Raw genomic sequence first — 11,485 nt, 5'->3', positions numbered from 1 at the left:
TTTTAATTAGTGTTTGTGGATGCAGCAACAAACTGTTTTCACAGACAGTGTTTTTTCAGAAGTGTTTCTGAGCCCATGCAGTGATTTCCACTACAGAATCATGCCTGTTTTTAATGCAGTGCCGCCTGAGGGCCCGAAGATCACAGCCAGCAAATGCTATTTTTTGGCCTTGTCCCTTGCATACAGAGATTTTTCCAGATTCTCTGAATCTTTTAATGATATTATGTACCGTAAATGATTAAAGGCAAAAGTTCTTTGCTATTTTATGTTGAGAAACGTTAATCTTGAATTGTTGCAGTCTTTCACAGAGCAGTGAACCTCTCCTCATCTTTACTTCTGAGAGACTCTCTGAGATGCTTTTTATACCCAGTCATGTTACTGACCTGTTGCCAATGAACCACCAGGTGTTTTTTTATTTTTTTTTTAGCATGACACAATTTTACTAGTCTTTTGTTGTCCCCGTCCCAACTTTTTTGGAATGTGTTGTTGGCATCAAATTCAAAATGGGCAAATATTTTTCAAAAAACAATACAATTTCTCAGGTTTAACATCTGTTATGTTGTCTTTTTACCATTTTCAATTAAATATAGGGTTCAAATTATATCCACATCATTGCATTTTGTTTTTATTCACATTTTGCACAGCGGCCTAACTTTTTTGGAAACAGGGTTGTATATTTAAAATATATTAAATACATTTTCCACAGGAGGTATTATTCTATTGAAGCAGAAAGGGCTATATAGGGTAGAGTGTCAGTAAGAGTTTAGAATAGGGAGAGCTTCAGATTTGATACACACTGTTAAACATAAAAAGTCTATAGTTAATTAAAAAAGAAGCACACAGAAGTCCACAGTTGACAGTTTATTTATTTTTCAGCTGCAAAACATCTCTCTCTCTCTCTCTCTCTCTCTCTCTCTCTCTCTCTCTCTCTCTCTCTGTCATACACACACATTATAAAACTGACATTTTCATTATGAAGTATCATCTGACATTTATTGGCACAGGTGGGTTAAATAAACCAGCCTACAGTCGTGCCAGTGCACAGTTACCTTAAAGGGGAAGTGTAACATTCATAATTAAGTGTTTGAGATGTGAACAGCGTCATTCAGACTGGTTTGGTGTAAAATGGTTGATTGTAGAGACTCAGATGTCTTTACAGTGGTGGTGATGGGAACCAGGGGTCTCCAAGACTACAACACAAGCATAGACATTTTATTTACTATCCAAAACCAGCAGTGAAACTACAGGAGTCTTAGAGTTTATTTGGAATGTTGATGATGGTAAAATATAAATCTGAATAAAATAACTTCATAAATCTAAAATAATAAGTTTTCTTTGGGAACTATTTTGCCTAACAACGCCCTGCACTTCATGTATCCCTCCACCATGAATGGATTTTGAGGCCAAAGTCTTCTCAAAACTATCATAAAACGGTGTCTCAGACATCAGGCAGTGAATTTATAACCATTTCATGTAGTAACTTTCTGCGAGGGAGCTTTTAGAGGTGGACGTCTGGTTCCTATCACCACCACTGTGAACCATTCTGCCATTTCACACCAAACCACTCTGAATGATTTTGTTTCCATCAATCAATTACACATAAAAAATGGTGCAGTTCTCCTTTTAATCATGCTGTAAATTTGGACCCGGCTGCAAATCCATTAGAGAAATATTTGTTTCATGCTATATGGATATGGGAAGTATTGAAATGAATAAAACTAAGAAACCAAGATATTATTACTGGTCATTCAAAACTGACCATATAGACATTTTTTAGGCAGTTTATTATTCCTAACTTGTATCTACATGGCCATTTTACAAGAAACACCTTCCATGCAGGTGCACTTTGTAGGTTTACAGTTAAAACTGTAAGAGACTGGTCAGAAACTGACCACTGATGAAGGACTAGAGGATGACCAACTCAAATTGTTGGAGTACAAACAAGGAGATACAAGGGAGGGGTTTCCGATAAAGTGGCCGGTTGTGTGTAGTAGTAATTATTGAGGCAAAATGAGTCTTTCTGAAGTTTTCTTTTAAAGGGCCTGTATCAAAGAAAAAATGAACTTGTTTTTTTTTGTTTGTAAACATTGTAAAAAGGTACAAAACACACCCGTCGCTCTGTCCACACTGTCCATAGTGGGAAACTGAGCTGCGAAAACAGCCCGTTTTGACTCTCACTGATTTTGTGATGTCACAAAAACCAGCTAATTTGCATATATATTCGGCCTACAGCAGTGTAGCCCTGGCCACTCACAGACAGAGTGTTTCAGCACAGACTGCTTTTTGAACAAGGCAATCAGAACAGAGCTCATTTGCATACATCAGTCTTAAAGGTGCAGTAAGGAAAACAGCCTGTTTGGTTCTAAGGGAAAAAGAGAGGCCGGAAAATTGAATCACGGCCTACGATATGTTTTTGAATCATGAACCCACGTAAGCAGAACAGGTGGACCTCAAAAGGAAAAAATAAAGTGTAAGAAAAATGTAGGATTTGGTCACTTTAATTGACCGTACAGGTCCTAGATCAGCACTTCTGCTCCGATCATGACAGCGTAGACTCATATAGCCACTAGGTGGTGCTGCAGGCAGACTAATCATTCCTGCCTTTGTGTAGGACCTCGTGATCTTTAAATCCACCACGGCTCCTTGCCGTGCTCAGGGGTCAGACAGCTTTGGCTGAACCGTCATGCGATCTTGACCATAGAGGTCATCGCCCGGGCGATGGCCAGAGGGTCCTGAGGGACCGGACTCTGTCGCTTCCTCAGCAGGATGAGCTTGGGGTTCTTCAGCAGAGTGTAGAAGAGGAGCCAGCGCACACGAATTCTGCCCCCTCCTGGACAGTCTGAGGGGGACAGGACATATTTACATTTAAAAACGCTTATGTAGGATGGAAGTAGGTGCACGGAACGAATAGAGGGATTACACAACTTTTGAGGCAAAAAAAATGGAGACAAGCGAAAAACATGTCCTTATTTCTCACATTAAGTCGGCACCATGGAAGGGAGCCAAGCACAGGTGGTTAAAGCCGACTCCAGCAAAGCCAAACTCGCTGGAGCCCCGACAGAATTAGCCCCAGGCGGGTCTGAAATGCATCCCTAAAAAGAGAGGTGGACTAGTGGACATGTTGGCGTCCCACTGGCCTTCCATTTCCACCTGCAGCAAACTCACATCAGAACGAACCAGACAGCCCAGAGGGTCTTCACAGTAGGTCAGTGGGCTTTACTATGAAAACTTCACAGTGTAGCTAAACGCTGCAGGCAGACACTTTACACATCAGGCATTACGCCGAATGCTGACTCCCCTTTAGCGTACAGACACCACAAGCTCTGTTTGTTGTTGTTTATTCTGATTATATAATGTTGAATTTATCCAGAGGGGTCCAAAAGTCTGAGACCCCTTTAAAAATCTGGGATGTTTTTCATTTAAACCTGGAAATAATCAACAAAGAAAAGTCGTAACAATTAAAATGAAAAACAAATACGCACTAGATCATTATTCAAATGTATGCAAATTTCAGACACTGACCACGTTAAGGCCTTTAAAAAAGGTCAGATCGTTTGTAGTCTTGTCTCTTCTATTGAAGCTCGTGTTCAGACGACTCTGAGGAGGATTTGATCTACTGATCAGAGGCTTTTGTCGCTGTTAGTGATCAGAGTCGTGCCAGCTTGAGGACCATTATAAAAAAATTCTGAAATTCAGGTAAATATTTCGAAGACTTTAAGTTTCATTCAAATTGTTATCCTGTTAATATCATTTGCAATAAATACTTTGTATTAAGTTAGAAAAAATGCAAAATAGAAGCATTTTCAGACTTTCAGACCTCACTGTTTATGTTTATTAAATAGAAAAAAAAAGAAGAACAGAACTTGAAAGTAATCTAGAGTCCAAATATCTGCATACATGCAAAAGGGATGTTGGATTCAGAAGAGGAGTCCGAATTCAGCACAACACCTGGCTGCCCACGTCATACTGTGTCCTAAACCATATTGACAAGCCTGTGATGAAGACCCGAATGTGGTTTGAGCGTGTTGAGAGACGGTTTGAGGATGTATTTGCAGACAAGATTTGGGTGACTATTGACTTCTAGTGTTTGGTAGCAACATTAGCCTTGTAGCTCTAGCGCTGAACTAAAGAAGCGAAATTTGGACCCCAAACATTTCTCGGACAATCGACTGCTACTAAGGAAAGTGGACAAATATGCACGTTTGATTTTTCGTTGAACTGTTCCTTTAAGCGCAGCACAAAATTCGCAATAAACGAATGAATGTATTATTAATAATCAATACGAACACATCTTCCAACCTGCATTGTCGAACTGTGAGTAAGCATTAGCTGTCCGTCTCTCCAGGGTGCGTTTGAGCAGCAGGTGGCAGAAACAGACCATAACCGGGTTGCTATGGTAATGATCCGCCATGATCATTCCTATCCAGGTACAGTAACCTGGAGAAACAGAATTAATTGATTAATTAATTGATTAAATGCATGTTATTGACAGACTTTCCTTCTAGATTCCTAATTTCCAAATAGTTCAGTTCAGTTATTTGTATGGCACTTTCAATAGACTCGCTTATATATGCAAGTCTATTAGGAATGACTTGAAGGGGTACTCCACCAATATTTCAGAATTCCAATATAATTAAATGGCTAATATGTACATAAACTCATTCAGAGTGGTTTGGTGTAGTTTCACTGGTGGTTTTGGATAGTAAATAAAATGGCTATATTTGTGTTGTAGTCATGGCGACCCCTGGTTCCTGTCAGCACCACTGAAAAGAAAAAGAGTCTCTACAATCAACCATTTCACACCAAACCACTCTGAATGACTCTGTTTACATCTCAACCCCTGAATTATGCAGACTTTTTGGAAAATGGGTGGAATTCCCCTTTCAGTTATGTGGCTAAACTGAGAAATCCTGCTTTATCCTACTCTCAGCTCTAGTTCTACCTGGATCCATGGACTCATAGCCCCGCTGCATGATGGTCCGGTCGATGCGAGACACGAGCCAGGTACCCACAATGCAGCTGTTCAGCAGTCGTAAGATGCAGTTGCTCAGCCCCATGATGACGTTGTAGAAGAAGAAGAAGTAGTTAAAGTTGTGGAAGGCTTTTCTGCAGGAGAGCGAAAATACAGTGTCTGTTATATCAACTGCAGTCTGGCTGTCATACATGATTAACCCTTTAACGACGCTTAATAGTTATATAGAACTTAAAGGGCTCATGTGCTGCATTTTTCCTCTATTTTATTTTGCCCCCAGAGGTCCACTTCTGATGTCTGTGCACTTTTTTGTAAGAGTCAGAATTCATGTTTCCTCCTGTTTCTCATTTACTTTTCCAAATTTCCAACCTATCTTTATCTCTTAGAATTAAGAATTTGTTTCTGTTACCGCACTTTAAGATTGGTATGGATGTGGGCAAATGTTTGAAGATGTTTTGTTCATTTTCAAGTGAAAATAACATATTCTCTAATAATTTTAGTGCACCGATTCTACTCATTCGCTGAGTTTAACATATTGTGGAAAAATAAACCATAAAAAAAACATGAAATGTGCCGTTACTTTTGCACAGACAGCATTTTATGTCATGTTTTTTTTCCCCAATATGTTAAAATCAGCGAATAAATAGAATCTGTGCAGTAATTGTAATTCAAATATGCAGAAGAGTCTTGTCTGTAAAGGATGTGTTCACTTATTTTATTGACTTAGAAAATACATGTAAATTGACCATGGGGCGCCCAAACTTTTGCACACAGCCGTATATGTAAATGAGCTCTGTTCTGATTGGCTATGCCTCGTTCAAAGAACAGTTGAAACTCTCCTTATCACTTCGGCGTGAATGGGTTGAAAATACTGCAGAAGTAAATGTGTGTGACATCACAAAAACATGGATTGATTTAGCAGCTGAGTTTCTGTACCTTACAGTAATCTCTCTTATTCTACCAGTCAGTTTTCCACAGTATCTGCCCTTTAACAGTAGGTACCTGTTGTTGAGCGCGAGGGGCTTCTCCGGGTCCTCGGGTGACAGTTTGTCCTGCAGGAAGAAGATCCGAACCAGCAGAACCTGCAGGACCACCAGGGCGATCACTATGAAGATGGTGAGCCTGAGGACGGTCAACAACACTCGGTATGAGCTCATGCAGATTTACTGATCGTGCTAAAAGCCAGTGCTGTTAAAGTGGGCTCACAGCAAGAGGGCCAGGTGGGAGAACCAGGGCAGGAACCCTCCATTCCGAATGGGCAGCACCACCAGATACACAAAGAGGAGCGCAAACAAAAACTGGACGAAGTGGACGATCAGGTAGCCTGCAGATGACATCGATGGGTGTAATTTCAGTTTCAATAAAATTTTGGTTTCTTTTGATTTTTGATATTTTATGACTCTACAGAGCTCTAATTCTGTTCTAGATTGGTTTGGCTCAGATAAATAAGGGTTCTCCAGTAGAACTTTAACGCCTTCCCAAAAATCGTAGAATTTAGTAGCTCTTCAGAAGAAAAAAAACAGCCGTTTGAGTGTAGGTGTGTCCCCAGTTTAAGCTCCGCCCACTCTGCTCTGACACGATGCATCCAGAGGTCTAGTCAGAGAAGGTGCAGTGAAGAGAATTGACGCTCAAGGGTGGTCAAACACTAGAGGGCGCTACTGAGCCAGTCCAAAATGAATGGGCGCTCATGTACAAAATCTGCAGAGGGGCATCCAGGGGTACCAAAAAAAGAAAAGACAAAAAACTATGTACACATTAAAGACTATTTTAATTCCAGGTGGTTGCTAGGCAGTTGCTATGATATTTCTGGTGGATGCTAGGATGTTGGTTGGTGGTTGCAATGGAATCCCATGTGGTCGCTAAGGTGTTGCTAAGTGTTTGCTATGGTATTTCAGGTGGTTGCTAGGGTGTTGCTAGATGGTTGCAGTGGTATCCCACAAGGTTGCTACGGTGTTGAAAGTGGTTGCTTTGGTATCTTGGATGGTTACTAGGGTGTTGTTAGGTGGTTACAATGCTATTCCATGTGGTTGCTATGATGTTGCTAAACTATTTTGTTGTTGTTAGGGTGTTGATAGGTGTCCAGTGTGGTTTCTAGAGTGTTGCTATGTGTTTGCTATGGTGTCTCTAATTGTTGTTGCTTGGTGGTTGCAATGACATCCCACATAGTAGTTAGTGTGTTGCTAAATGGTTGCTATGAAATCTTTAGTGGTTTCTAGGGTGTTGCTATGTGTTTGCTATGGTGTCTTTAATAGTTGTTAGAGTGTTGCTTGGTGGTAACTATGGTATCTAAGGTGGTTGCTGGGGTGTTGCAAGGTGTTTGCTGTGGTATCCCATGTGGTCAGGTAGTAACTATGGTATCTAAGGTGGTTGCTGGGGTTTTGCAATGTGTTTGCTGTGGTATCCCAGCTGGTCACTAGGATGTTGCTTGGTGGTAACTACGGTATCTAAGGTGTTTGCTGGGGATTTGCAAGGTTTTTGCTGTGGTCTTCCAGGTAGTCACTAATATGTTGCTAGGTGGTTGTTGGGGCATACAAAGTGGTTTCAAGGGTGTTGCTATGTGTTTGCTATGGTATTTCAGGTGGTTGCTAGGGTGTTGCTAGATGGTTGCAGTGGTATCCCACAAGGTTGCTACGGTGTTGAAAGTGATTGCTTTGGTATCTTGGATGGTTACTAGGGTGTTGTTAGGTGGTTGCAATGCTATTCCATGTGGTTGCTATGATGTTGCTAAACTTTTTTTGTTGTTAGGGTGTTGATACGTGTCCAGTGTGGTTTCTAGAGTGTTGCTATGTGTTTGCTATGGTGTCTCTAATTGTTGTTGCTTGGTGGTTGCAATGACATCTCACATAGTAGTTAGTGTGTTGCTAAATGGTTGCTATGAAATCTTTAGTGGTTTCTAGGGTGTTGCTATGTGTTTGCTATGGTGTCTTTAATAGTTGTTAGAGTGTTTCTTGGTGGTAACTATGGTATCTAAGGTGGTTGCTGGGGTGTTGCAAGGTGTTTGCTGTGGTATCCCATGTGGTCAGGTAGTAACTATGGTATCTAAGGTGGTTGCTGGGGTTTTGCAATGTGTTTGCTCTGGTATCCCAGGTGGTCACTAGAATGTTGCTTGGTGGTAACTACGGTATCTAAGGTGTTTGCTGGGGATTTGCAAGGGTTTTTGCTGTGGTCTTCCAGGTAGTCACTAATATGTTGCTAGGTGGTTGTTGGGGCATACAAAGTGGTTTCAAGGGTGTTGCTATGTGTTTGCTATGGTATTTCAGGTGGTTGCTAGGGTGTTGCTAGATGGTTGCAGTGGTATCCCACAAGGTTGCTACGGTGTTGAAAGTGATTGCTTTGGTATCTTGGATGGTTACTAGGGTGTTGTTAGGTGGTTGCAATGCTATTCCATGTGGTTGCTATGATGTTGCTAAACTATTTTGTTGTTGTTAGGGTGTTGATAGGTGTCCAGTGTGGTTTCTAGAGTGTTGCTATGTGTTTGCTATGGTGTCTCTAATTGTTGTTGCTTGGTGGTTGCAATGACATCCCACATAGTAGTTAGTGTGTTGCTAAATGGTTGCTATGAAATCTTTAATGGTTTCTAGGGCATTGCTATGTGTTTGCTATGGTGTCTTTAATAGTTGTGAGAGTGTTGCTTGGTGGTAACTATGGTATCTAAGGTGGTTGCAGGGTTTTGCAATGTGTTTGTTGTGGTATTCCAGGTGGTCACTAGGATGTTGCTTGGTGGTAACTACGGTATCTAAGGTGTTTGCTGGGGTTTTGCAAGGTTTTTTGCTGTGGTCTTCCAGGTAGTCACTAATATGTTGCTAGGTGGTTGTTGGGGCATACAAAGTGGTTTCAAGGGTGTTGCTATGTGTTTGCTATGGTGTCTTTAATAGTTGTTAGAGTGTTGCTAGGTGGTAACTGTGGTATCTCAGGTGGTTGCTGGGGTTTTGCAAGGTGTTTGCTGTGGTATCCCAGGTGGTCACTAGGATATTGCCAGGTAGTTGCTATGGTATCTTACAAAGATGGGTGTTGCTAATGCACTTGTATTATGTTGACATAAGAGCGATGCACAAACATTTTGGTCGGCGTTTATTACTATGGTGAAAAAACACATTATTTAACAACCGAGAGATGGAATTTTCTTAAAGATTGTTTAAAATGATGTTAATAAAAATAATTAAATCTCTTCACGAACCAGGCTAGTCAGACTCTTATTAATAATCAATATAAAATCAGTAAATATCCAATAAGGATCATCATTATGCTTGCAATAAAATAAATGATCAGTTTGGCATCTTATTTAAAATGTATTTTGACATTAGCAATAATAAGTGAGCTGATGCCCTTGACAAGGCCTTAGCTGAGGATAGATATTAGATATTAGATACTTAGATATTTTGTAAAATGTAAAATGCCAACTACCAAAGAGAAAATTAACATTAACAGTGTTAACAGATCTTGTTGGTTATGGGAGCAGGTTTACAGGATCACTCACCCCACAGTGTGAAGGCAATCTGCCAGCCAGAGTAGCGAGTAATAGCAGCCTGGAGGAGAGGAGTTATCAATGATTACTGTTACCTTCACTGTAGCTCTTTGTTTCTAACTCATAGAGAAACATACATACACTGATCCACACGTATACATGGAATCACACTGATGAATAACTCACCACGCTAACAGCTGAGCTGGGTTTGTGGAACCGTTGTGGTAAAAAGCTCTTCTCTCCCACCCACAGCCTTTTGATATGCTTCCTGTGATCAATCAATCAATAAATCAATCAATCAGTTAAACCTAAACTTAAGCTAAAATTAAACTGCATGTCTCTGCATATCTTGTTTATCTTTTCTTTAATAGTTCCCATCACTGTGTATGAGCAAGAGTGGACATTAGGTGTGATGTGCATGAGAACAAAAGGTGATGCCAGGTTTTATACATTGTTGTTAGGTGGTTGCTATGGTATCTCTGGTGGTTGTTAGGGGGTTGCTTTGGCATTGCAGGTGGTTGCTATGGTATTCCAGGTGGTTGCTAAGGTATTTCTGGTGGTTGCCAGGATGTTGCTAGATGGTTTCAATGGCATCCCGTGTGGTTGCTAGGCTGTTGCTAAGTAGTTGCTATGGTAACTCTGGTGGTTGCTGGTTTCTAGGGTATTGCTGTGTGTTTGCTATGGTGTCTTTAAGCAATTCCCTGATATTACTAGGGTGTTGTTAGGTGGTTGCTATTGTATCTCTGGCGGTTGCTAGGGGGTTGCTTTGGCATTGCAGGTGGTTGCTGGGGTGTTGCCAGGTGGTTGTTATGATATCTCTAGTGGTTGCTAAAGGGTTGCTTTGGCATTGCAGGTGGTTGCCAGGGTGTTGCTAGGTGGTTTCAGTGGCATCCCATGTGGCTGCTAGGGTGTTGCTAAGCAGTTGCTATGGTAACTCTTTTGGTTGCTATGGTATCCAAGGTGGTTTCTAGGGTGTTGCTGCATGTTTGCTATGGTGTCCTTAAGCAGTTTCCTGGTGCTGCTCGGGTGTTGTTAGGTGGTTGCCATGTTGTCTGTGGTGGTTGCTAGGGGTTTGCTAGGATGTTTCTCTGGCAGTACAGGTGGTTGCTGGGGTGTTGTAATGGTATTCCAGGCATTTGCTAGGGTGTTTGCTAAGCTGTTGCTATGGTATTCCAGGTGGTTGCTAGGGTGTTTCTAGGTTGTTGTTATGATATCTCTGGTGGTTGCTAGTGTGTTGCTAGGTGTTTGCAATAGAATCCCAGGTGGTTTCTAATCTGCACATATTTAGAGGGTCTGATGATGATCTGTTGTGTTTGAAGCTGAACTATGTTTCAATGTTTTTTTTTACCTGTAACACGCTAACACATGGAAAGTGTAGGTAACTGATGTCAGTGTGGCGAACAACGTTGTGGCAAACCAGGCATCTAGAAAACAAACAATTATATAGATAGATAGATAGATAGATAGATTTTTGTTATAAATAGAAAAATATATTATTGATTTTATCACATTGATATTATTTTATTATAGACATATAGACAGATAGATAGATTTCTGTTATAAATAGAAAATTTTCTTATTTATTTTATTGCACATTAATATTTTTTATTTAAGGTAGATAGATAGATAGATAGATAGATAGATAGATAGATAGATAGATTTGTTATAAATAGAAAAATGCATTATATTTTATTATATATTAATATATTTTTTATTATAGATAGATAGATAGACAGACAGACAGATAGATAGGTTGATTCTATCTCACTCCATGCCACGTGGGTGAACTCCTTCAGATACGGCAGTAGAGTGAAGAACAGATTGTCTGTCTCATTCAGTGAGTGTGTCATGTCCTCCAGAGAGTCCGTCACAGACACCAGTGTAGAGAAGACATAATCACTGAGGCTGTAGTCTACCAGAGTCACCTACACACAGACAGAACACACAAACTCCTTTACTGACTCTTAATGAAGACATAATCACTGACGCTGTGGTCTACCAGAGTCACCTACACACAGACAGAACACACAAACTCCTTTACTGACTCT

General features: G+C 40.6%; 1 protein-coding gene across 1 annotated transcript in view; it reads right to left on the bottom strand.

The window, feature by feature from the left end:
* Positions 1-2,067: 2,067 nt before the first annotated feature.
* LOC118816970 (stimulated by retinoic acid gene 6 protein-like) overlaps positions 2,068-11,485 on the bottom strand; it is a 28,642-nt gene continuing 19,224 nt past the window's right edge. Inside the window, exons 10-18 of the mRNA XM_036583593.1 lie at positions 11,206-11,362; positions 10,786-10,861; positions 9,624-9,705; positions 9,450-9,498; positions 6,179-6,296; positions 5,975-6,094; positions 4,943-5,106; positions 4,300-4,437; positions 2,068-2,839 (exon numbers count right to left, since the gene is read on the bottom strand). Coding sequence (XP_036439486.1) covers positions 2,682-2,839; positions 4,300-4,437; positions 4,943-5,106; positions 5,975-6,094; positions 6,179-6,296; positions 9,450-9,498; positions 9,624-9,705; positions 10,786-10,861; positions 11,206-11,362 — 1,062 coding nt within the window. The 3' untranslated portion in view covers positions 2,068-2,681. The remainder of the gene's footprint in view (positions 2,840-4,299; positions 4,438-4,942; positions 5,107-5,974; positions 6,095-6,178; positions 6,297-9,449; positions 9,499-9,623; positions 9,706-10,785; positions 10,862-11,205; positions 11,363-11,485) is intronic.

This window comes from Colossoma macropomum, unplaced genomic scaffold, assembly GCF_904425465.1.
Source record: "Colossoma macropomum unplaced genomic scaffold, Colossoma_macropomum, whole genome shotgun sequence".
Taxonomy (NCBI): Eukaryota; Metazoa; Chordata; class Actinopteri; order Characiformes; family Serrasalmidae; genus Colossoma; species Colossoma macropomum.
The sequence above is the reverse complement of the archived record's forward strand: the minus strand, read 5'-3'. Positions and strand labels throughout refer to the sequence as shown.